This window comes from Corvus hawaiiensis, chromosome 2 (genome assembly GCF_020740725.1).
Source record: "Corvus hawaiiensis isolate bCorHaw1 chromosome 2, bCorHaw1.pri.cur, whole genome shotgun sequence".
NCBI lineage: Eukaryota > Metazoa > Chordata > Aves > Passeriformes > Corvidae > Corvus > Corvus hawaiiensis.
In genome coordinates this window covers 21,319,290-21,346,904 of record NC_063214.1, presented here as the reverse complement: position 1 = coordinate 21,346,904, position 27,615 = coordinate 21,319,290, and the positions used below count along the sequence as shown (strand labels likewise).

Here is a 27,615-nt window from a genome sequence, read left to right as displayed (position 1 = left end):
GCAAAACCACCCTGTGGACTCAGGCAGCCCTCAGGATCATCAGGTCAGCAATGCCCTAAACCTCTGAAGTGAACCTCTAAGGTGTGTACGTAACATGCACTAACAGTGGTCTTTCTTTTTCCTTTTCTGCTCTCTGTTCAACCAGCACTAGGCATTCTGATAGTCAGGTCAACTTACAGTATACCTTTGTGACTATAAATTGCCTCCAGAACGATGAGTTGCAGCTTCATGTTGTTTCAGAACAAGGTTTAGGGAGGAGGGGTCACACTTGACAGGTTTTCCATGTGTCACCTGATTTCACTGATACACTTGACAAGCAGCTGACAAGTTTAGGTAGAAGTTGTGGCCATATCGCATTTATCTCAAGCAGCTGTTTATCAAATTGTGTTTAAGTCATCAAAGGAAATGTATGTTAATCAACTTACAAAAAAATTATTGAAATGATGTGCCACGGTGTTTACATTAAAATACACAAATATTTGCTTCTTAATTACACAGGTTTCTGCTAAATGATTTTAGATTAGTATAGGAAATGAGCATTTCAACTACACCTTCTTAATTTGGTCTAACAAAATTTGGCCAAGAATTTCCTTACACACATCGTTTTTTAATGCAACACAGAACTGGTAATTCAGTTCATATAATTACAGTTACGCAGAAAAACTAGGTGAATTTAAATGGAAATAGTCTTTTAAAAATACACTTATAAAAAAAAGGAGTCAGTGTACATAGATAGTAGCTACTTTTCCAAGCCTATCACTTCATTAGTTTAAAACCAAAAATCCCAAACACAGCTGTTTCCATATGCCCAATCTACTTAGATTGGACCATTTTATTTTAAGTATTGTAAAACCAGTTCGGAAGGACACCACCCTCCTAGGCTCTAAATACAAAAGCATTAGACTAAGAAAAGTGACTTTCTGAAGTCTGGATGTGAGAAAACTGACAGTGACGTATTTATGTGTCAAAGATGAATAAATACAAGAACTTAAAATTCAAAGCACCAGCAATCTCATACATAATTTTATTTTTTTTTATTAAGGACATAAAAGATTCAAATGTCAGAACTATAATGTCAGAACTGTTTATAATGTCAAGTAATGCATGTTGCATATTCTTTCTCTATTCCATTGATCAACCAGAACCTGGGATAATAATTGTAGATGATGGAGTATATTTCATGTGCAAATGGTCATGGATTTGAAGTGAATTTGGAAGAAAAACACTTTTGTATTGAAGTCTTAATAATGGTTTTGTTCAACCTGCACCAATCCTTGCACTATTTATTTTGCATAATACTAATGTTTCTAACAATAATTAGTGTGATGCCTGCAGGGCATTGTCAGGCAAGGAGAACTTAGTCTTATGATATAATATAGTAATTTTGTTACAGACTTGAGAGAGAATCAATTGTGATAGAACCAGAAAGAATTACAGTTTTCCCTTTGCAGACATTTCATGCCATTCCATTTCAGCTCGTAGAATTAATCTTGTTATTTACAAAGTAACATTGTGTTGTTTTGAGCCTAGTTTCCTAAAAAAAAGAAGAATATGTGATCATGCCATCTGCAAATGCCTTCCCTGCACTCCTGGCTACCACCTTCAGAGATAATTGCAAGCCAGTTTGACAGGAGGTAGAAGTCTCAGAAAGACTCAATTGCTGAAAGCTTTCACCCAGGTATTTGGGCAGGGCAAACAGACCTAAATTAGTCAGGGAAAGGCTGTCTGTTTTGCAGAAGTACAAGTTACCCTATACCTCTTACCTTTTGTCTCATGCAGCCATGGCAAAGAGTTCAGTAAAAACACTGTTTTGCAAAGGAGGACATACAAGTTAAAGGATGCAAATCTCTGGGAGTGCTTACAGAATGATTCGGTTTTTGCTATTCTTTGAACTTCTAACTTTGCATTACAAAGATAACAGAATTTAATTCCACCACTTTAATAAAAGGTTAATTTGAAAGAACAGTGGCTGAGCTCTGGAAAAAACATCAAAATATCACATTATTTTAACTTACAAATGTAATAAAATCAAGAGTAGTAGAGAGCTTGTTAAGGAGGATACACATCTTTGGAATATCAAGCTAACTGAGGTGTTTCCCAGAGAACTTAACCCAACTTTGAGTACTGATCAGAGCAAATGTTAGGTTAATACAAAGCAGGCTTTGTTCTTAATTCATGTGGATAGAACCAAGTCCTACCCAAAAGCTTGTGTCCACACTTTAGATAGTAGGTTAAAGAACACATTATTAAAAGAAAAAAATTATTAACTTTGTGTCTTCTAGAAAAGTTGCAGTTTGTGTTATATTCATTATTCTATTGATTAATCTGAACAGAAGAGAATGTGCTGGTTTCAGTTTGGATAGTGGTAATTTTCTTCATAGTAGCTGGTGTGAGGCTGTGTGTTGGATTTGTGACCAAAACAATATTGCTAAAACCAAGAAGTTTTCATTACTGCTGAGAAGCACTTGCACAGTGACAAGTCCTTTTCTGCCTCTCACCCCACCCCACACCGAGTGGGCTGGACATGCACAAGGAGTTGTGAGGGGACAGAGCCAGGACAGCTGACCCCAAGTGACCACAGGGATATCCCATACTATGTGGAGTCACGCTCTGCTGTGTGAGAAGAAGGAGGGGAGGGGATGTTCAAAGTGATGGCATTTGTCTTCTCAAGTCACCCTTATGCTTGATGGATCCGTGCTTTCCATGGAGATGGCTGAACATCTGCCTGCCTGTGGGAAATGGTGAATTAATTCCTTGCTCTGCTTTGCTTGCGTGCCTCTTCTTTCTGTATTAAACTGTCTTTATCTCAGCCCACAAGTTATCTCACTTTCACTCTTCCAATTCTCTTCTGAATCCCACTAGAGTGGAGTGAGTGAGCAGCTAGCCAGGGTTTGACCACAACATGTTCACAGAACCCAATTAAGTTACTTTTACTGCATGAAATACTTTTTCTATTATATGCAGGCAAAGTTGGTTTTTTTTTCCTGTGTCTGCCACAGTCATTAGCAAGGGAAAGAATAAAGAAAATAAAAGGATATATATGAAGAGTGAAAACTGTTACTCCTGGAGAAGGCTGCTCAGTATTGCCTGGGCAGGCTTTGACAACATCAAGCTCTCTGAATAGATCAAATATTTGTTCTTGAAATGATGACACAGAGACCACCTCCATGACTGGATCCTTCAGACACTGTTTCTCCTCCCGTTCTGTATGACTTTGAGTACGTTGGAAAGGTCAAAACTTTTTGTAATCAATTCCATTAGGTCCTCATCTCTTTCCACACCATTGATAAACTCTTCTAAAGTCAGCTCCCCTAAAAGAAAGTCAGATACTCCTTAGAAAATGAGAAACCAAGCAATCTCTCTAGCCAACACAAGACCATTCATGGGGGATTGAATCCCTTATGAAAGTTGCTGATAGGCAAATGCAGGTAGAGTATTTGCTAATGTTTTCTCACTTTGCATCAGTCAGGTCCTAGAACTCAGACTCACTTGTTTTTCTGTTAAAACAGGTCAAACACAGCTTTCAGTGAAGTCTGAGACAATTATAAGTGCTCTTAAATGTGTGTAAAGGGGCACTAATGAAGCCTGTACTAGGGCTGAATTTAGATGTACTGGCCACTTCTCTCTGAGCTAACTGGAATTTATCTTAGAGCTGGTTTTAACAGAGATTAGGGTGTGCTTTGCTAAGGATTACTGGGCATAGTCCCTGTGTTGACTAGTAGGATTATTTAGAGCCATGATCAGATGTAGGGAAAAAAAAAAAAAAAAAGAAAAAAAAAAAAGAAAAGAAAAAAGAAAAAAAAAAATCAGCTAAGTGGCTTGATAGATAAATTCTTCCAAGAAGTGAAATGGCCATTTAGAGTGTGATTTTTTTGGCTCATATCAAAATCAGCTAATAACTTGGTAGTTCCAAGACAACGATAAAATCTCTTTCATTGAAGAGTAGGGATATTGTTTAGTGTTATTCCTGCTTTTTTTCCTGTCAGCAAAGCCAGTTCTAGGCATGTGTCTGTTTGCATAGTACACAGAAATGTACACAACTCTCTTTCTAGGGGTTATTCCAGTGATGCTGCTTTGAGAAGAGAAATAAAGCTTGGTTTAATAAGAAGAGCCAGATTCTTTCTTCTGAGAATGGTTTAAAGTTTCTTATTAAATTCACAACAATGAATGGTTTCTCAGTAAAGTAAGAAATTACAAGGGCCAGGCAAAGAGGAAAATAGCGGGATGAGTTAGGGCCCCAGGGTGCAGGGGAGCAGCAATTCAAGTCTGTCTGCTGAATGCCTAGCTGGCTGACTTTTGGCTGGTTTCAGATGTAAGTACTCCTTGTAGGGTTTTTTTTGTGTCTTGGTTTTTGTCCATGGCAGCCTTGGAAACTTCATCTGATATGAAAAAGGAAAATTATCAGCATTCAAAAAATGTGAAAACCACTTTCCTAGCCATGGTCAGTAAAGGTTGCTTTCTGTTTAGTCACTATGTCCTTGCTGCACTGGTGACAGGCTCATATAAAGAGGAAGGTCATCATTTGACAGAAGTCCTGGTTCTCAGGCTTCACTGAAAGTACTAAGACCCTCTCCAGGAGCTTGCCTACAGAGCCCTGAGGAAGTTTGTACTTCTTTTTTCAATAACAGTGGCCTTAAATAATCATTCCACAAGCATAGACAGAACAAGCCATCTCTGTACACTTGCATGCATCATCCTGCTTTGGCACTCATCCACTCACTTCCTCTGAACTCTCCTCCTATCCCAGGTACTCCTCTAGTTCCCCTCTCCTTCCCTTTGTATTGCCTTTGATACAGGTCTTTGGGTGGATGAGGTTCCTGGACTCATCATGTGGACATGCTGCACCATTTTCCTGCTCATTCAGGTCAACTGGTTATGGATTGCCTCCTCTTGATCCCAAGCTGTACATTTTGAAGTACCAATAGCCATCTGCAGGCATACAAACCACATCTGTAGTTGCCAGATGTTTGTTACACTGCAGCCCAGACTCACTGCTGCTGTGACGGGCCTCAGGTTTCCGTGAGATAATGAAAATAAATTGCAAAACAAACAGGAGATTGTTTGAAGAATTGTTCTTTACAACCCATGGGATTATTTATTGTATATTAATGTAAGGAATGACTTTGCAATTTATTTGTCTGTTTGCGCTTTTCTTTAGTAAGCTACAGGGAGGTAGCATAGTTGAAGCTAGACTTGGTAAAACTTGGCCCATTCCTCAGGCTGAGCTAGTCCTGTTGCTTTCCAGCAATTTAAAAAACTAAGAAACTATGGGAAACAGTTTGAAAGGGAACTACTGTGAAGATAATCCTGAATATGTGATGTTCTGGCTTTCCCTTGCTAAAATGTATGACACAAAAGTTATTTTTTCAGCTGATGGTCTAGCTCAGATACAATTATTACTTGCAGTAAATGTATGGCCAAAACCGTGAATAATCATAGAATTTGGGCTAGATTTTGACTTTGTTATTTGGACTCCTTTCATAATTTGTCTTCACCCAAAGACTGGGCCAAGGAGGTGGGTCAAAAACATCCTCCACTAGTGCATCCTCCACATGCATCACAAGACCACTGTTCATACTCTGATTATATATAGCAAACAACTTTTTAAAAGAGTAACCTCAATATACTAAATAAGACCATAAAAATGCCCCTCCCTTTGCCAAACTGCTGAAAATTCCTGTCTGTGACCTGACTTCACTCTGTTTTGCTTTCCGAATATTCCTAATTTATCAATGATCACAGCAATTGGTGTAAAACATAGTTGCCGGTGGAAGGAGGATCTTCATGATTGGAAGTATGCAAGGAAGGTGGGGGCACATTCATGTGCAACAAGTTTTCAATTGGAAACAACTCTGAAGCAGTGAAATGAAGTTTTCGTTTCCAAATGCAAGTCCAGTTGGCTTAATGTAGTATCTTGAGGAAAAAGCAGGAGCATGTGTCTTAGCATGTGTTGATGGTCAGCCCTCAAGGAATATCCAATATGCTGACCAATCTTTAGAACATGCTGGAGCATATGCAACCATGCATCTTATTTGTTTTTTTAAATTATTTTAAATAGATTATACCAACACAAATATATTACACCCCCACCACCAATCATGCTTTCATTTTGCTGTGCAAACAGAGAACTGGCATTTTGGATGAACAGTGCAAGACCTCTGTTTTAGCCCTTACTGCATGTGATTCCTATGTCAGTTGATTTACACTCCACTGTAAAGCTGAAGTAATAAGGGCAAAGAAGAACAGATTCAGACTTTCAGTTATCTGAACCAGTCAGTCCTTCAGTTGTGTCTTCAAATCCTTTCTTGCAGAGGAGTCCCTGCCAATGCCAACAAAACCTAGGTCCTTACCGTCATTGTTCACATCTATCTTCTGAAATATCATGTTTGTGAACTCTTCAGCAGTCATGTTGGTGTAGCCATTAATAGCCTGGATAGCCTGAGAGCGGAAACACAGGAAGTTCTTTCAGAGTTTTTTCCATCAAGTTGTGAAAACAATACACTGGCAGCAGCACTACTTGAAATGCAACTCTTTAGTTCACCAACCCTTTCAAAAAATCACTAAATAAACAGCTATTTCAAGTAAATCTTCAGTAATGAGGATTGGAAATTTAATTAACATAACACAGCCTGGAGATTACAGAATAATTTGCATATCTCTGAAGGTCTGAAGAACCATGTGGCATCACTGCTCTGTAATACACTTTAGATTCCACACCAGCATTTTATCTGGCCCTAGAGAGTTCTGTGCCTTCAGAGAGTGCCCTATGGTCTGTGTGATTTAAATGCAGTATTGTTTTTCCCAGCTGAAAGCACATGCAGAGAAAGCCAAAATCATTTCTATGTTAAGACATGTTTAACTTAGTCATTACAAATAAAGTCAGACCAGCAGTCCTGGAAGTTGAAAGAGTTTACTTGTCCTCCAGAGAAGTTAAGAAAACCAGAAGAATGCCCTCTGCTTTTTTTTTTTTTTTTGGTGGCGAAAGGACTCAATATTTGGAGTAAAGGTATAAATGCATGTTTGTGCAAAATTGTATCCCATTGCCTGGGAAAATATGTGTATGTATAAACATGCATATACATTATATAAAGGGCACACTAGAGAATTTGTTTTTCTTCACTTGAATTATCTTGAGGTGAACTGTGTTGTGTAAGATAAGTCACTGAATGTGCCACTTGTTTCTTTTGGTGTCTCTTTCCTAATTATATTAGACCTCATTATATTTTAAAACAATGTAAGGTATACCTATTCAGCACTGATGTGAAATTCTTGATTGTCACTGTCTTTATTTTGCTTTTCAGCTTTTCATAAAAGTAACCTTAATACACCAAATAAGACCATAAAAGTGCCCCCCCACCAATGCCCAGAATTCTTATCTGTTTCAAAAAGCAGCAAGAATTTTATAAAAATAGTTACATAAACTTTTTTCTATTACTAATTTGTACTTTAGGTACTTTTGGTGTTTTATATGTCTGACCGTCCTGCAGTCTTCAGTAGAAAGTTGTAGCCCTTCCACGGTTAAATTTTTTGCAGTGCTAAGAGTAAAGCAACACTGAAGTATTTGAGTCACTGACTACCACAGAATCCCCTTAAATAGTAAAATACTGGGCACTGAAAGGGTGTATAGTTGTCTGGAAGGAGTTCTGATGATTGATAGTGATATGCTGGTCCATAGTTCGCATAGCTGTAGAGACAGATTTAATTTTAATAGGACTTCTGTGTTTCTAAATTAACGTCTCAGATATGACACATCTTTTTGGACAAGCCCTTGTTTACTGATGCTTATTATAAGCTGGGCACCCCCTAATGGCTGCAAGCCCGTTTGTTCTCTTTTAGAGCCCACCATTTTTAATCTAGTCTAGGTCAATGACTTAGGCAGGCTTAAGTTAAAGTTCTTATGCTCCAAAAGAGATGAAAACACACAGAGTTTTAAACTGGTTTTAAAACCAGATAAGTTGAAAAATAAATCTTCTTTACATTGAAAGGATTTTAATTTTAATTCTCATTTTGGATAAAGCCCCAGACAAAACATAATTGACTCATTGGCTCTGGGTGAAAATTAATGAAGAATAGCTGCGAAAGAAAGATTTCATTAGTCTCAAAGGAGAAATCTGGAAGATTCAATCTCTCCTTCTACCTGTAGAAAGCTGCTCTTTAGGTAATAGCTTTATTTGTTTGACCCGGTAGCTCCAGTTTTTTTTAGTTTTGGCAGCAGCTATTTAAAGTCTCTGACTGTGACTGGCTTGGCACCAGCAGTAATGCAGAATCCAGGAAAAGTACATTCCTTATTTGTTATGACATTAAAACTCTATGTAGGTCTGATGCTCCCTGCAGCAAAACTTTGATCTGTAGTGAGTCCTGTACATTTAGGGAGCAGTGTTGAGTCATGTATACTTGTAAGGAGCCCTAACATACCTCTTGGATGAAAGCAGCTAACGAAGAGCATGTTATTTCATTAGAGAAAGCTGAAAATTATGAAGATCGTTTTAAAGAATGAATTGCACTTCTTTGGTTTTATGGGTTTGAAGGGGACCCATTTTCTGCAAAATTTTGAAAGTCTTTTTATCCAAATGTCACTGCATGATTTAATAGTAAAATTATATTTCCATGATTTCATTTTAAAACAGGGGTCATGGTATTTGTAGTAAACAAATCTAAAAGCCTTCAAAAAAGTTAAAATATCATAATATTTTGATGACATCTATATTTTTCTTGCTGCAAGTTCAGTTTGAGTAGCCAGTTTTCCACAATAGACTGGCACATATACTTGTAACCAACTGTTTTATTCATCATGCTGCTACAGTTCTACCCTGCCTCATAGTATAGTTTATCACAGAAATGTCTCTACTGTTTCTGCAGTATTTCACTTTCAGTAAAGTATTTTATCTGTAGAGCTGTGGTTTAAAGTAAAATACTACTTAGATGTGTTCAATAAGGAAGAAACTAATGTCAGGACTGTCACTACTAGCCACTGTTAATTCTGGTTTTACAACTGTAAAACAACAGATAAAGTACAGACAGTCCATTTACAGCACATGATGAACCACTGTTTCAGGAGCAATGCACTATATCAAATGCTCTTGCTATTGGTCATAACTTGCTTACCCTGAATATGCTTAATAGCTCCTTTTTGTCAATGCATCCGTTTCCATCAGCATCGTACAGCTTGAAATACCATTTCAATTTTTGGTCAATTTTCCCTCGTATAACCAAATTTATTGCAGCTATGAACTCCAAGAAGTCTATAAATCCATCCTAAGAGAGAGAGAAGGAGAGAAAAAACCACACCTATTTAACAACATTGGTTTTCTGTTCTTTCTGGCAATTGCACAGAAACAGGTCATCAAATTCCCTACAATACACATTGATTTATGAAGCACCTTAGCATAGAAATCTCCTGTGGTATTAAAAAAGGATAAAAGGGTGCACTCAACTGGAAGAACTTTAGGAAGAGGTGTTAGGAAAGACATTTTTGTTCTCCCCTGAAATCTGGAGGTAGTGAAGGTGAAGGGCAAATCTGTTCCGAGCAATTGTTATTGACAGTTCTTAAGAGGAAAAGAAACATTTTGTGGCAGACTGCCATGTGAAAAAGAGGAGTCTGAGATATCTGATTTGGTACTAATGAGATATCTACAGTGGAGTTGTTTACATCTATACTGCAGAACTGTGAATGATCTCCAGTGCCACAGAACTGGTCCATATGAGACATCATGTAGTATGATATAATTCATATGAGTCATCATGTAGTAAGTGTTTTAAAATTGTAACCAATACTCTGGCATGAACCCTAAGTACTGTGGTTTATCCAAATAAACATCAAGTCTCTTTGATGGACATTTTGCATGGGATATAAAGCCTTCAAATCATAAACTAGTCTCTAAATATTGAGGATTGGGGATATTCATCGGGAGAGAGCATTTCGGATTTATTTAATTCATTATTTTCTGACTCCTTCACTCAAGCTACTGATAGAAGCCTGTCAAGGACAGACCTCCATAGTCAGGTTCTTCTGTTTCTGTAAAAATGTGCTTAGGATGGAAGAAATAGTTGCTGAATTTGGAGAATACTTGCTCCAACTGTTTCTCATGTGCATACAAAAAGAATTAACAGCTGGTAAATTTAGTCTTGTGATCTTTACATTGGTCAGAATCCAATTGCTTGGAAAACCTTGGAAAGACTGTTGTCAGTTTCAGATGGCCTTTGACTGAAAAGAGAAGGTTGGATGAGTATCCAGTAGGTTTAGCATGTTAGTTTTATTGTCATATATCAACACACATCTTGCCAGTTGAGGTTTACAACCAGCAGGCATTAATGAGTCCTCAATATTGTACTTAAGGAAAAGAAGACCTGTCAGGATGCGGTTTGACTCATTGCCAAAATCAGAATCCTGAAATCACTTAGGTTGGAAAAGACCCTTAAAGTCATCAGGCCCAACACTTAACCCACAACTGCCAAGTCCATCACTAAACTGTGTCCTTTAGTGCCACACCTTACATGTCTTTTGAAGACATACAGTATATTTTTGTGACAAGGAACCAAACATGTGAGCATGCAAAGAATGACGACAAACAGGAATTTATAAGGGCTAGAATATACTGAATTTGAGAGCTCTGCTGACCAACCTTCCATTGAAAAAAACCCAAAATGCCTAAAACCATCCCCACACATCTACCTGCCTAGATTCAGTCACGGCAGTTTGTGGAAGTGAATGTGGGTTCTCAAAGACTGAATATATAATTTTAAATAGGGGTCCATCCTCTTGTTTTTCTTTTCTTCATTCTCTTTTTATATTCCTCACGATTGTGCCCTCATGATGCTGATCTGGGTCAGAGCTCCTGGGAGCCCCCTGTAGTGCTTGTTTTGATTTCTGTGCAAGGCTGATCAGCAGAGTGGCACCTAAGAGATAAATCCAATGTATTCAAACACACTGGGTTCAGCGTTCATCCAGAAATGGTGTGTGCGTAACTTGTGCAGACTGATCATTGCATCACAGACCCTCTGCAGGTTCTCCGGTGGTTGCTTGTTTTACTCAAATTGCAATCACAAGCAAATGCAGCAAAGACACCATTCAACCACTGTTTAAGATTAAGTGAAATTTGACAGTAACTACATATAATTTTCAAACAAAATTAGGCCCAGTATTAAAAGCAGATACTTAACCAAAAATGACATATTGTGCACCACAAACATAATCTTTGTTTTGGCACACTGGCATAAATTTCCATTTTGCAAGTATTATTTCAAGAAGGATCTCATAAAGTATTTTGCTGGAGGGCAAAATGTATTTTGCTGATTACATTTCCATCATCTGAATTGATAAATCTATTAAGAATGTAGTTAAATGCATTTCACATTGCTGCTTTTTTACTGCATTTCATACTGCTTATTGCAACTACAGATTAATTTTAGGATTGTCAGATGCCCATGGCCAGATTAATTTTCTTTTTTCTCCCTTACATTTCACTCGGGATTTTGGAAAATATTATTTTGTTTGCTTTCTTTCTACATCTTGGTGTCACTATGGTTGCTCTGACAAAACATCAGAAGTTTGGACAATGTAATAACCAGCCTAATGTGTTTGGGTATGTAATTCTGATCTGGTGGATTATATGGCCTATCTCAAACAGGAAAGGACCGAAGGCCAGGGCCAAAAAACTTGCACCTCTGAAAAACACCTGGGAGAAATTGTGATTGTCAGGAAAGCCCTTGCCAATTTCTGCAGTCGTGCAAAAACTACTGGTGACAGGGTAGCCAGCAGCCAGTTTCTATTTCTCAGGAACAGAAATACTGAGAAGGTAGACATGTTTGTCTACTTGATGTGGAACCAGAAGCATTTCATAAAAGCATTGATGAGAAATGTACTGTTTTCCTTTCTACACCAAAAACCATACATTGTAGGTAAAAAAGAAAACATTAATGGAATGCAGAATGCTACAGGGATCTTGTTGCACATACACAGAATTTTCTGAGATAAATAGAAATACTGCACTTTTTATAGTAGCATCTCAAAACACTACATTAAACAATGAAAAACATCATAACAGTAACCTGTGAAGATCATCCTGTGGTTCTGTGAATACAACAAATAATGCAATAAATGTGTTATGATGTTATTAAAAGAATACTGCTGTGCTGATTTACCCATCTGCTGCTCTATAATCATTCTCAATACAAGTATCTAGGTAGGTCTTTATGTGTCTCTGGGCTCTGTAAAACACCTCTCTGCAGCATGCACAGTAACGTATCTGTTGTCTGTTAGGAAGTCATTAATTCACAAAGGACTACCAGAAGAATAATAAAATAAATTTTTAAAAAATGCCTAACAACATAATAAGCAGAGCTGATTACCAGTGGCGGAAGATATAAATTATTTACTTTTGTTGTTTTACTCTGTAATTGTCAAAAGGCATAGCTGTAATATTTTTATTAAATGGAATTAATGCCAATGAAACCTGCTTATTCATCAGCTTAGGATACAGGACAAATTTGGGTGATGGACAGATTGTTCTGTGTGAAGGTTTCTTTTCCATGTCTGTATGGTGCTGGCTCTGCCTTTCTTGTCTGCAGCACATTGCCATGGGCACCTGTAGGGATGGTGAAGTCCTGCACCCTCCCCTGCCCAAGTGAACAGAGGCACATGAAGTCAGTTCACAGGGTACCCTTCTGGATATGGTGTGAAACAGAGGGATAGAAATCTCCCAATGTAGTTATGAGGAGTGGGCTGGAGAGATACCAAATGGATTCAAAATTTCTTTTACATGCCCCATACTCATCTGTACTTTTATAGATAGTAGGCTTAATAAAAAAGTATTTTTTAAAAATGTATTTTTATTCTTTTAACAGCTTGTCTGAATGAACTAGAAGCTTAAGGACACATTAGGGGCATGCATCTGTTTGTGCCCTTTGATGTTGTGCTTTTGTAACTTGTTTTTGCCTTCGCTGATGAGTGATTTTTTTAAGTCACTTGCAACAGATTGATTCACACAACAAAGACAAAAGGAGGCTCCAAAATTGGAAGGAGAGCTTGATGATGGTATGAAATTGGTCCTCAGGGCACTACCAACTGTGACTGTCTAGGGCCCAGAGCCCATTTCAGTTTTTCATTAGCTACTGGATCTCCTGAGGAAAAAGGAATTTATTTTTGTCTTTTTCTGAGAGGTTTTTGCTTCAGGCTGTCAGTCTACGTGCCTTTGCTGCAGGCTGCTCACCATTATTTGGTGAGGACAGAATGTGTGTCCCCTGGGGCAAAGCTGGGCAATGAGGGATTGCCACATTATACAACGGCCATTAATACCCCAGCCCTGGAGCTGTAGGAGGGCATTACCCTTTGGCTCCCAGAACAGCACTGCTAATCTTCACAGATCCTTAAAAACCTCTTAGGACTTCAAAATATAGAGATTTTTAAAAAGCGACTTGTCAGCTATGAATACACACCTGATCTGAAACAGCATGGTTATCCAAGGTTGTGCCAGGGTGATCTGAACTTGGTGTTTCGGCTGCCTAACTCTTCCCTGAGAGTGATTTCCTGGCACTGACAATGCTACAGGGATAGTGAGCCATCTCCCACCACACGCTGTGGCCACGCATGTGGAAAGGGACAGTTTCTGTCCCTGAAAAACCCTATGGTGAGTGAACTCATTGTCTTACTTGGACCACTGTGGGCTCTACCAGGAGTCTATACACAATAAACAGTGTCTTGTTTCCAAAATTTGCTCCTGAAAAATCTCTAAACTCTATCTGACAGCAGAGGAATAGCTCAAATTGTTTGTCGGGATTAATGTGTGCAAACATAGATGGTCCAGGTATTTCAAACCTAGGGCTTAGGTCATTAAGCCACCTCCCTTCCCAACCGCCTGTCTTTCAGAATAGTCCTTAAACCTCTTAAGGCAGAGGGAGGAGGCATGGGTCGAACAGCTCAGAATAACTGTGAAATTTATATCTAATCCTGTGTGCTTCTTTCTTTCTCTCTGGCCTTGATTTCAAATATAGCACTGCTTTATCTGCCCTCAGAAGCCTAAAGGAGGATTCAATTCACTCCATTTAATCTTCCCCCATTTCATGGAATCAGAGAATAATAGAATCATGTAGGTTGGAAAAGGCCTCAAAGATCATCAAGTCCAACCATCCTTGGTTTGTTTTTGCTTCTGAGTACTTTCAGCTGTTCCTCAAAGGTTGCATATACATTATTGAAGAAATAAAGAGCTACTTGTAACTCTGTTATTTTGATACATCCCTAAGATCCAATATTAGAGTTTGGGCTTGGACGGAGCTGCAGATACCCTGCAGGCTACAGCCCGACTCACAAGTTTCATAAGTAAACAGAGCTGGCATTTGTCATGGGGCAGGGGAGACCTCAGCAAGCAAAGATTATTAAGTAAGGATGAAGAACAAAGCAGGAAATTAGGAGCTGCAGATTGTTAAGGGGTTTTGTAATCATTGCGTTCTCACTGTTACATAAAGAGATGAGGCTGTATTGACCAGATTGTTACACAAGGTTCTGCTTTGCCCAGATGAAGAGGATCTGCGAGGTTTGGGGACTTAGAAATTACCAGGACCTTTGTGTTGGAGGAGTTGGAAATGCAGAGCCAGCTATGTGTCCCGGCTCTCAGACTTGGAGGCTACCCGGGTAAAACCTGGTGAAATCCAAAATATTAAGATGATGAACAATTTTATTTCTTTAAAGTTAACAACTACCCCCTAACTCCCTGCCATCATTGACAATTTTCTTTCAAGATTACTGCAGAAGACAGGGAAGTCACCAAGGCATCAGGCTGGCCCCTCTACCCAGGAAGGCTGTACTGAAAAGACCTAGCCTTCTGCCCTCTGCCATCCTCTCCTGGATGCTGGGGTTTACCTTTCTGCACTTCTAATTTTGAGCCTTTGCCTGTGCTTTTAGGATCATCTTTCTCAACTTAAAGCAGTAGGCAAGAAGGAAAAATACTAAAAACACAGCCATGACAACATAACATATTTTCCAGCAAATTCCTTGCTAATAATTCTAGCAAAATTATCTTGTTTGACAAATCCAAAACCATAGCAGGACAAACCTCCAGGAAAAGTTGGCTTGGTTTGAAAGACAGGTGTCTGTCAAGGAAGGCAGGAAAAAATATGACCCACTTCCGTCTGAATTATTATAACTTCAAATTACGGGGCTTTCAGGCAGATATATAGGAAAAGGAAGAAGAGTTCTTTACTAGTACATATATGTATAACAAGGCAAACAAACAAACAACACAACCACCGGCAGCAGCCACAAACAGAACCAGGAACCCAGTGCCAGCCTCTCTCGGCTGTCGGGCCCTTTCCCCCTCGGTGCAGTTCCGCTCACAGCCGGCAGGGGCGCTGGTGGCTCCCAGCCGGGCAGGGCGGGCGCGATGGTTCCCCGCGCCTGCAGGGGGCGCTGTGGCGCGAGCTCAGACATGTCTCCCTCACGTGGTCTAAAACTTTTAGATCATAACTCAGAACTCATAACGTTAAATCCTACAGTCAAGAATTCAACTGTACTTGCATTAAGCAAGTGATGATTTTAATGATAATGTGGGCTTTTAGTTGGTAATGACACTATGTTGTAGCGTAAGTTTGTACTATCACAACAGTGTTGGCTTCAGACCCTCTGTAACTTCAGCTCCAGAATCCCAGTGGTCGGCCCTGAGTCTCACCAGGCACCTTCTGCCAAAGGCTCCAGGACAGACCCTTGTTCCCAGCTGCAGAGTAGAGCACGTTCTTCACCTCCAGTCCCGTCCTGACTGGGCCAAGGGCTACCACATGAGCCATCTCCTGCATGATCTGGGTGAAGGCTTGCTGCTGTTCAGGACCCCAGTGGAAATCGTTCTTGCGGGTGACCAGGTAGAGAGGGCTCACGATCTGGCTGCACTCAGGAATGTGCATTCTCCAAAAACCTATGGTGCCTAGGAAAGCTTGTGTTTCCTTTTTGCTGGTTGGTGGGAACATTATGGCGATCTTACTGATGACCTTGATGGGAATCTGATGCCATCTGTCTTGCCACTTTACCCCCAGGAACTGGATATCTCAGGCAGGCCCCTTGATTTTGCTCTTCTTGATGGCGAAGCCGGCTTCCAGGAGAATTTGGATGATCTTCTCTCCTTTCTCAAATACTTCCGTTATCGTGTTCCTCCACACAATGATATCATCAATGTATTGCAGATGTTCTGGAGCCTCACCCTTTTCTAGTGCAGTCTGGATCAGTCCATGACAGATGGTGGGACTGTGCTTCCACCCCTGGGGCAGTCGGTTCCAGGTGTACTGCACGCCCCTCCAGGTGAAGGCAAACTGAGGCCTGCACTCTGCTGCCAGAGGAATGGAGAAGAATGCATTGGCAATGTCAATAGTGGCGTACCACTTTGCTGCTTTGGACTCCAGCTCGTACTGGAGCTCCAACATGTCTGGCACGGCAGCGCTCAGCGGTGGAGTCACTTCATTCAGGGCACAATAGTCCACAGTCAATCTCCATTCCCCGTCAGACTTGCGCACAGGCCAGATGGGGCTGTTGAAGGGTGAGTGGGTCTTGCTGACCACCCCTTGACTCTCCAGCTCACGGATCATCTTGTGGATGGGGATCACAGCATCTTGATTTGTCCGGTACTGCCGGTGGTGCACTGTCGAGGTGGCAATTGGCACTCGTTGCTGTTCCACCTTCAGTAGCCCAACTGCAGAAGGATTCTCTGACAGCCCAGGCAAGGTGTTCAATTGCCTAATGCCCTCTGCCTTCACAGCAGCTATTCCAAAAGCTCACCTGAGTCCTTTTGGGTCTTTGAAATAGCTGCTCCAGAGGAAATCTATGCCCAGAATACACGGGGCCTCTGGGCCAGTCACAATCAGATGTTTCTGCCACTCCTTCCCAGTCAGGCTCACCTCAGCTTCCAACAGGGTCAACTGCTGGGACCCCCGTGTCACCCCAGCAATAGAAACAGGTTCTGCCCCCACATGTCCTGATGGCATTAGGGTATACTGCGCACCAGTATCTACCAAGGCTTCATATTTTTGTGGCTCTGATGTGCCAGGCCATCAGATCCACACCGTCCAAAAGATGTGATTTTCCCATGCCTCTACTTGGCTAGAGGCAGGGCCCCTCTAGCCCGGGTTATAATTTCCTCCCCGGGCATACATACTAGAGGTTCCTTCAAGGGGATCTGACATATCATCTTCCCTTCTGTAATACCTGGCAGCTTGGTCACGGGAGGCTGAGGCTACCTTCACTTTGGCAGAACTCCCTCGGTTAGTGTTTTCCTCCTTGACTTTGTGCACCCGCGCTGCCAGGACAGAAGTGGGTTTCCCATCCCACCTTCTCATGTCTTCCCCATGGTCCCACAGAAAGAACCACAGGTCAGCTCATGGGGTGTACCCCCTCTCCCAAGCTGGGGGATATCAGGCTCTGACATTGGGGCCTGTGACTTGCAGTGGTGCCACACTGTTCTTCCTCGCCTCCTCCCTCACCTCCCTAATCTCCTCTTCAAACTCCTCCTTGAGGTCCTTAACCACAGCAGAGACGTGGGCCTGCATCGGGCCATTGACCATACTCTCATAGTACCTGAGCCTGTTGGTGATGGAACCCACTGTCTTGCGGTTGTCCTCAGCATTAATCATTGCAATGATGGTGGTGTACTGGGATGGCCCTAGCTTTGCCAGGTTCCACGACATCTGCCCCGTGCACCTGACCTTGCTGGGGTCATTATCATGCTGTCTGTCCCTCCCAAAGAATACCTCTAATACTGCTACCTCTCTTAGCTGTGGGATCCTTTCCTCAATGGTCTTCCAGGGCATTCTATGATGGTGATCCTGCATTCTGTGTTTGTGAACAAACGTCTCTCTTACACCTGTTAAAAGTCGCTCCCAGAGAGAAAGGGGGCCTAGCTCCCTCACAAACACCTGATCAATACCCGCATCCTGGGTCAGGAACCCCAAATACCTTGCCTCACCAGTATCCAGTTGCACACCTGTGCCCATAAGGTCCCAAACCCAAAGCAGCCAGGTTGTATAAGCCTCTTGCCTCCATCGCACAATGTCTTTTTGCAGATTGTGGAGACTGTCGTACGACAGGGACTCAGCGATGATTTCAGGCTCTGGCCCCCCTGCTGGTTCCCCAGGGTCCCCATCATCATTAACTGGGCATACTGATTTGGTCTTACACTTCCTCCTCTGCACAGGAGCGACTGCTGCTGGGTGTGGGTCACTACTGGAGAATTATGTTTGGTCTAAAACTTTTAGATCATAACTCAGAAATCATAATGTTAAATCCTACAGTCAAGAATTCAACTGTACTTGCATTAAGCAAGTGGTGATTTTAATGATGATGTAGGCTTTTAGTTGGTAATGACCCATTATTATAGCATAAGTTTGTAATATCACAGCAGTGTGTCCTGTGCAAACCACTAGAAAACAAAACTAAGATTATGAAATTGCACCAATAACTGTGGGAATTACTTATAATATTACAGAATCCTTTTTTTTTGGAACCAATATATACAATTGAATGTAAAAATTTGGGAGGTAGTTTAGAATGAGAAAAAAGGCATTCTTTAGTATAGTCTGTAAAAAAATAGAGTAGTATTTGCAAACAGGTGAAATATTTATAGAACATGGAATTTTTTATCAGGGCACTGCACCTTTCAAAGGCACTTATGCATACTGAGAAAAATTAGGTAACTAACACTGCCTTGAACACAGCAAAGCATAATTTAACCTCCGTATTTACAGTAATCAGGGTAGTTACTTTACATTTGAGATAATTTTATGCAACATTACTCCAAATTAAGGAGAAGCAAATGATTTGGCTTTGTTGCTTTTGTTGGATTGTGTCTGAAACTAATGGGAACAGGATTTTTATATGTTACCTTCAAAAAGTCCAAATATATCAGGAAGTAAGAGCTGTAGATTTTTTTTCTTCTGACAGAAGAATACTTGCTGTCTAAGACATATCTAGAGCCTTATTTTCTTCTAGCCCTTGGTTTAGAAGCTGATTAGTTTTTTGACATACAGGCTTTTATTTCTGACTACAATGTGATCACAATGACTGTCACAAAAATAAAATAAGTTTTCTCGGCTTTTCTTGTTGTGGAGACATTTATGAGAGTAACAAAGCCTTCAAAATCAGAAAAAAGCAAGTGTTAGACTTCTCTGGGCAAAGTAGAAGTGCTAGCTACATGTGCTGAGCCAATACAAGAACCATGGAAAAGGGATAACGTAAAATATCCTGCCTCAATACAATATCAGTTTATATGGTTCTTGGCCCCACAGTGTAATGCAGATGTTTCTGCTGCAATCTTGTTGCCTTGGCTAAGCTGGTTGGTTAGAATAGGCTAAGAAAAATGTCCAAGGAGTCGTTTCAGGCTGAAGACATCCCTAAAGTTATGTGTGTTGGTGAACTTATGTTTGCACAACTATTCAGAGACTTACGACACAAAAGAGGAGTAGTTCAGGAAAGCTTGGGAAAATATATCTCCGATTATCATCCTTACTATCTATTAACTATTTAATTCAATTTTATTGTGTCAGCTTTGGTAAAGCTTGCAAACATGTACGGATGCAGCAAACGGGCTAAGTGACTCCTTAGGCAGCCTGACAATTCATACCACAGCTGCTATTCCCCAGACTGTCAACAGAGCAAGACAGTATGGGAAAGGAAGGCCAATTTAAGATTATATTTTCCAGGAAAGGGGACTCAGCAAAGATGTCCTGAGCCATTATAGTTAATCCCACAAGAAGTGGAAATAATTGAGATTTAGGTTCCAGGTAGTTTTTGAAGCATTGCTCTCTAGCACCCATTTTTTTCATCCTTTAAGAGCTCTTCATACCCTCTGTGATCATGTGGAAGGCAGCTAACACACCGTGCTAGGTAACAATTGCTCAGCTGGGCCCTGCTGTCTTTAACAAAATTATATCTTCACTAGAATCTCTAGACTAGTTGCTTCATAGAGATGAAAATAATATTCCTCTCTCTCTCACAATTCTTAAGGTGGGAAAAGTAGAAGGAAAAAAACAACTGAAAGTCAAATGAAGAATAAATTACAATAATCAGCAAAAGATCTCTGAAAAATATGGCATCTTTCTTTGGACATTTGTATGCTTTTCATGGAATATAAGGTGCAACCACTTCATGGCCAAATGAGTCTCATTTGCTTTTACTACAATACCAAAGATGTTGTACTTGGCTAACCACATTCATGTCCATATAACCAAAAGAAGATAACATCTATTTATATCCAGAACATAAAATCAGATGCTGAAAAGACTACATGAAAATCTGAATTAAAGACACAGAAACACAGTGGGGAAGGAGCTAGGATGGGAAAAAAAGAAAAGGTGGTCTTCCTCCCAACACTTATCATGTTTGTTCAAAGTACAAGAAGTGAAGGGAATCCGTTACTCTTCAGGAAAAAAAGAAATGTGAAAAAGAAAAAAAAAAGATTTAACTTGAGATTTAGTTTACATTGCTATGTAGTCATCCCTACATGCAACAAAGTTCTATTGAAGTAACATATTTTTGCATTTCTTATTATCTGTTCTACATCAAACATCCTTTTAAAACTTTCTTCTTTATATTTTAAATGGATTCATTTTAAAATCTTTTTTTTATCATTCTAATTTGCATAATGATGTCAGATGAACTCTATCAAAGAACGACTTTACATTTTAAATGAAAAATACAAAGTAGAAAAATGATTAAAGGTTGACATCAGCTGGTGGCTCCTTATCTAAAGATTTCTAAAACTGCTGTGGAGTGTCTGTGTGCATCTACCAACTTTATCTCTGCATAAGAAGTGTAGTAGGAAATAGTGTTCTCTGATGTGGTCTGTCCAATGCTTTATAAATTTTAACAGAAAATCCTTGAATTTGTGTAATTTTCCTTCAGTGCCAATTCCTATTAATCTTCTTTACTCTTCACAGTAATCCTACCTTTTAAAATCCAATTTTCTTACAAAGCAACAGACACTTATTCCTGTAGCTAGTTTCAATTAATGCCAAAAGAAGCAGTAAGAGACCTACAACAGCAGCATCCCATTTTCTGTACATTGCTTCATGTATGCAAATGGCTATGCAAATTTTGTCCTGCAGAGGTCATAAGAACCCAATCAATCAATCAATGTGTTTGATTTTCATTTTTAGTGGTGTCAAAAGCTATCTGCAAACTAGCAGGAAATGAATGACAGTGATCTGGGTTTCTGATTTAAAGAAAGAAAATATTTTAGAATAAGTATTAAATAGTTGCAGTGATAACCGTAGAATTTTTCCTTATTTTTGCCTAGAGCAAATAACACTTCCAATGTATTATGGATACACCAGACATTATTTTTCTATTTCCATATTTCTAGATATGTTTTCTCCTTTAACATCTGTGAAACCTTGTTTTGACAGATATAACAGCACTGAAGTATGATACATAGTCTCCCTGAAAACCAAATATACATCAGTATACTTGGCAACTACTGAGATATTTTAGGTGAACATAACTATTTCCTCTCTAAAATTCATCACTAGGATGCATGGACTAGGACTGCCAGTTATGTGTGGACTGAGATGCAGGGGGAGGAAAAAAAGTAGGAAGAATTAAATGTATTTGTATGTGCTTGCAGATTTATAATTTTTGTATTACAAATAGCTTAAGGGCGAAGAAGACTGAGATAATTTTTCCCTAAGAGGGGACTCTTCAAGTCTAAGAAAGGGAATACTTAAAAAAATTAACTTGGTTGCACTTATATTTTAATAAACACATTATTTTTGGAAGTTTTCATTGGGAAGCTGTGACAAAAGATAAACCTTCCACTTATTATCCTGCCAATGTCATTATATAAGTAATGCTTACAAGTGTTAATGTATGAGTCATCAATAAAACGTTTCCTGAAATGCTACCTTCTGCACTCCTTGTGATAATCTCAAGGAAAGTGAACTTTGCAATTACAGTTCCAAACATTCAGCATCTTTATTTTTCAATGCTGTTAAGAATGATGAAGAACAGCTTTCAAACTTCACTAGCATATTTATTTGCTTGCTTGTTTGTATGTTTAATTATTAGCAAAGCATCCCACAGCGGGCAAGGAAGGGCTGAAAATCTTCACATTATAGCCCCTGTTTTTAAGGAACTTAAAAAAATTAAAAAGATGACTCTGTTCTTGGTGTATAAGGTCATTTAATTATGAAACCACTGGTAGTCTGCACAAGAGACACACTAGAAAGGGTTAGTGCTTATTTAGTATGTTTCTGAGAAGAAAGCTTTTCAGACACAGCCTTGGTCGCTAACCTCACACAGAAACAGGCCCTGCCTGGAAATGTCCTTTGTACATTGAACAGGTGCACTCTGTTGAGCTGGAGTCACGAATACCTGTACAGTGCTGATAGGTGTACCTGTACCTCACAGGTGTAACTTACCTCACAGGTGTATCTGTACCTTACAGGTGTATCTGTACCTTACAGATGTACGTTACCTTACAGGTGTACCTGTACCTTATAGATGTACCCGTACCTTACAGATGTACCTGTACGTTACAGATGTACCTGTACCTTACAGGTGTAGTTGTACCTTACAGGTGTACCCGTACCTTAGAGATGTACCTGTGCCTTGCAGGTGTACATTACCTCAGGTGTCCCTTACTTTATAGGTGTACCCGTACCTTACAGGTGTACCTGTTACGATACAGGTGTACCTTACCTTATAGCTGTATCCATACACACATTAGCATGTCAGATAACTGAGCCCAAGAAGCCAAACAGCCACAGCACCATTGCCTCTTTGGCATGAAATGTTCTGCCTGCTGCCGGGACCAGAGGAGACCTCAATCTCCACATGGCATTAAATTGGTCTGTGAAGATGTCCCCTTCCCTGTCATACGTCCTCTGGCCATAGTGACTTCCATGAGTGGGGAGCTGAACTACTTTATTATGTCCAACTTAAAGAAAGGCAGGGAATGATAAGGTTTGGTTTGCAACTGAATTCCTGTTGGTATTTATATGGATGACTTGAGTGAAATGAGTTTTGACTGAGCTTTCAATCTATCACAAATTGTCAAAAAAAAAACTTACCATGCTGCTATTATTCCTTTTTAACTATTTTCAGTTTACTAGAAATTTGGGGTTTTTACTGGAAATCCTAAGAGGGAGCAGGGTGTTTGTAACAGGCTTCAGCTGGAAGCAGCAAAGGCAATGAGAAGGTGAAATGCAATTCACAACTGTAATTACATCCCCTCACCACAGTCCCACTGGCAGCCTATGAGGTTAGTATTCCACACCTTACATGCTAGAGGTTTTAAACTGAGTACACATGAAACACAGAGGGGAAAGTCTATTTCACCTTTCAAGAGTGTTTTATCATCTGGTTATATACCTGCAACCGTGGATGTCCTCAGATTAACTCGAGGCATTAGGCTGCTATAATTGGAATTGTAGATTACTCACAGGACTAACTCTTTAGCAGAGCTTTCTGAGCAGATTCCTATTTTGAGAAAACGGAAGCCTACATGTGAAAAATATATTTTATGCTTAGAAGACCGTATTAGATGACTCAAGTTTTCCATAATGAGTTTCTCTAGATTTAGATCAACTGTAAAATAGTCCCTAAACTATATGGTTTTTAAAAGCTTCAGCAATAGAAGTCATAACAATTTTAAACTGTAAAAGTCCACTATTAAACCATGGTTAGAGCAGGAAAAAATCAGGTCATAAATGCTTCCCCCATCAGCTGGGGGAAGCATGGGAGAAGGTTCAAGTTTGCCAACCATCTAATTATAACAGCACTTCTGTATGAAGGGTACTTTTAAGAGAAAGGAAATAATTTCCATCAAGAAGTTTTGTATACTCTGCCACTCACTGAGATAATGACCCCTTTATTAGAAAGCAAAATCCAGAAACAAATGCAGTAGAAAAGGAAACAAAATTTTGATCTTCATACCTCAGAAGCTGTTAAAGTACTGAAGGAACTGAATGCAATCAAAAATGACCAGATTATTTCTGAATTTGTGCATTATGCACTTGCATCCATTAATTTCTGTGGCTTGGAGATGAAAGATTCTCATCTGTTTAATACAGCAGAGTGCCTAAATGTTCTGCATAATGTCACAGGCCCCTTTTTTGTACAATAATAGTTGCCATTTCAGAGCCCACAGTGTGATACCCTCAGTCAGCCATCCATTGGCCACTCTTCACGCATTGGTACTTAACTAAAAACTTCTCAGGATCAAATCCTACATTTTTGCCAAAAATCCTGGGGTAGAGAAAAATCTGTAGAAAGGTTATAGAACAAAAAGTGAGTATACGGAATAAAGAGATCCTCCTATTTTATCTCATCAACAACATGCAACAGTCTTTTTTTCCTGCCCTAAGAAGCTGTCTGTTGCCACTTTATTCTCATCTTAATCACATAAAAAACATCACAGCCATGTACTTGAAATGCGTTTGATCGATGCTACTTGTTTCTAAAAGTATTCCTTAAACATAGAGGCCATTTGTCTTGGTAATAAATGAAAAAAAATTCAAATTTATGAAAACAGAGTGCCTTTAACAATGCGAGGAAAAGAAAAGGAATACAATCATTATACTGAATAGAGATTAAAATACGGCAAATCTGTAAAGCTCTGTAAAAAGTTGCCATGGGCACAGGAGCTAAATCTTGCATCTTACATCTTAAATTGCTCCTTCCCATTTTTTTCTGAATAAAAATATCTGTTGGTCTAGAATATGCCAGTGTTAGTTTCATTTGCCTGACATCCTTCCCTAGCAAGGTTGATCTTCTCAATATCTAACATACCTTTACAAATGCTCACAGGCTATTGATCAGCATAGATTTCTGAGCTTTGCTGCACTCTGGCTTGATTCCCAGATGCTCTATTGTTTAATACCTATTGCTCTACTCTGTTTTCTTGGGACTTTATTTCCTCATTTTTCTTTTAGCTTGGGAACTGATCTAAAGGTTGGGATGTCCTTGCTGTAACCACAGTTCAACTCCACATTACATGGAAAGCTGAAATTTTCAGTAAAACTAGTTATGAAACACCTGAAAAAAAGGGATATCTGTAGGGACTGGTAGAGGTGTCATACTAAGACACCATCTGGACATATATGGCCTTCTCTGACAAAGGGACTGCATTCCAACCACCCAGTTTGTTTAACCAAACAGGTCACCCCTCATTGGTCTGGTATCTGTGACCCCAAGAATTATAAAATACAGACAAGGGAGAAGGAAGTGGGGGGGAATGCTTTCTCCTGTCTTGACTTTACAGCCATACCCTGCAGTCCCCCAAGGATATGTTCCTGAAAGTTGTGATGGTCAGCAATATGATGGGCAATGAAGCGGTTTTCCTGCAAGACTGACTTCCTAGTCATTACCCTGCTTTCCCATTCTTTAGCCTGTGTTGATCTTAGCTCATCTGAGGAAGACAAGGATGAAGACAAAAGTTCAGAAAGATGCAGCAAAAAAGTTCCTGATAAAAGAGGGAGTTCAGTCACAGAGATGAGGCAGCTGAGATCTTTGAGGACGGTGATTCTGAAAGCTGTGCTGAAAAGGCAGTGTGTTCTCCAGCTGACAATCCTGGTGCAGCTCTTCATGCCTCTCTGTTCTTGATGCTATACATACAGCCCATCTACATTTAAAACGCGTATTAAGTCCCTCCAAGCATCTATCCTCTACTTCTCATGAAAGCGGTTGCTTTAATATCTGGCAGCTTAACCACTTCATGTACAGGTGATGACAGCCTGCAGAGCAGGGTGACACAACTCTGTAACACCAGATAGAGAAGCACCAAATAACCGATGGTTCCTATTTTAAGTCTTTGGCCATTGCCACAGCAAAGAGTGAGCAAATGCTCTTTCTGTAACCTGCTTTGATTCCACTCTCCTCACTTTTATATTAATCCACAATCTGAAGGTCTCAACAAATCTGAAGGTTTCACGGTACTGCAGAGTGTGTGCCCCAGGCCACAGAGCATCACAATGAGTGGAGGGCTCAAGGTGGCCAGCTCCAGGACCTTACAAGCATGAGGCGGTGCTCAAGACAGACCTAGAAAAGGGTGCTACACGGAAGTACCAGATGACTGTGTGTTCAGCCTTGTCTGTACTACTAAGGAAAATATATCTTGTCTGTCTGGGAGCCAGCTACATTACAGAGAGCTGATTGCAATCATAAGCAGTTATTGCAGTAGAAAGGAGGGTAAATTAGAAGTGTAGCCTGGAGAAACTGCTTGACCATTCAGTAGTATTTGGTCTTGTGACTTGTACACTGCATGTGAACTGATCATCTGAGTTTTCCTCTCTGCCACACATTCAATATAGTACTCTGAGAAAATAAATTTAAATCCATTTATATACACTGCCCTTCATCTTCAGTTAAGTGCGGACCGTATTTCCCCTTTGTCTAACATTGTTGTAAGAACTTATTAACTTTGAGCACACCAACGTTTTCATATGCTTATATACAAGCACAGGAAAAGCAACAAATAGAAGAATAACCAGTGAACTGGAAATTACACCTCTTTTTAAGAATTGCTTCTTGACTTTTTTTTAAGTGCTCTAGAAGGTACTAACAAAAATCCTAATGCAAACCCTCAAAGCACAGTCCCACTTCTTTACCTCTAGTGCACCTTTATGGCAAACCTGTCCTCAAGAGCAGTTTTGGGAGCATAGCACAAAGAAGAGCCTGCAGGCTACAACTCACTAACAAAGCAGTTGTATGAGATTAAAAAAAATAAAGAAAAGAAGGTTTACCTGATTCAGATCAAAGATATCAAACACTCGTTTAATGTATAGGTCTCCCTCTGGATCCAGCCCTTGAAGGCCCAAAAGCTTCTTGAATTCGTGCAGACTAAGCAGCCCAGACGGACATTCTCTCATAAATTTGCTGTAATAATGGTGCATCTCTGCAGGGGCATCTTGCAAGGGTGATGATTCTTGGGAGCCCATGTTGTTACACAGTAAGCGTCCCTTTTAGTCTGTTCACATTTCTATCTCCCAGGTTCAAAGTCTTGCTCATAACAACCACTCGGGTTAATATGGCTTTTAAATGGCCACGTTAATCATCTTACACGTAAGTCTCTATTTTTATTTAGTGCCTATCTCTACTCATGAGATTACCTTTAATGCCCATGTCTAAAATAGAAAGGATTTCAAATTGTGGCTAAAGTAGAAGCAAAGAGCACCATAGTCAAATTATAGTTCATCACTCTCCCACTGACTACAAACATATCTGTTACAAAAAGAGGATATTCTAAAAGTGATTGATTTTGAATTATATACAACCCATTAGCAACACATAAGAGTCTAATCCTGGAATAGCTGTAAGGAATAGCTATAATTTTTGCGGCAAATAAGGATGGAAAAGGTTGTCAGTGCAAACAGAAATGACTATTATTACATCTTCTTTGCTGTAAGTGGATTAAGCCTTTCTAAAAATTGAGCCCTTTGGACTCCTCCTTGATGTACTTTTTATCATAAATATGCTGTGTGGGATCTTGTATTTGTGTGCAAATCGCATCCTATTTCTTCCCTCTCAGCATGGGTTTCCAGATATAACATACAGTTTTGGTCATCAGCCTTGTCACAGAACTTGACTGAAAGAGGAATCTTTTACAGTAACTTCCTTAAGAGGAATCGACTTAGTCTGGTAAATAAATTAAA

The 27,615-nt window shown here is 39.8% G+C and overlaps 1 protein-coding gene across 2 annotated transcripts in view; it reads right to left on the bottom strand.

The window, feature by feature from the left end:
• Nucleotides 1-797: 797 nt before the first annotated feature.
• Nucleotides 798-27,615, bottom strand: part of GUCA1C (guanylate cyclase activator 1C) — a 40,447-nt gene continuing 13,629 nt past the window's right edge. The window contains exons 1-4 of one of the 2 annotated variants that reach the window (XM_048295179.1): nucleotides 26,707-26,986; nucleotides 9,106-9,255; nucleotides 6,351-6,438; nucleotides 995-3,311 (exon numbers count right to left, since the gene is read on the bottom strand). In XM_048295179.1, the coding sequence (XP_048151136.1) occupies nucleotides 3,181-3,311; nucleotides 6,351-6,438; nucleotides 9,106-9,255; nucleotides 26,707-26,901 (564 nt within the window). In that variant the 5' untranslated portion in view covers nucleotides 26,902-26,986 and the 3' untranslated portion in view covers nucleotides 995-3,180. Of the gene's footprint in view, nucleotides 3,312-6,350; nucleotides 6,439-9,105; nucleotides 9,256-26,706; nucleotides 26,987-27,615 lie in introns of those variants that run through there. The other variant, XM_048295177.1, reaches the window with a different exon arrangement.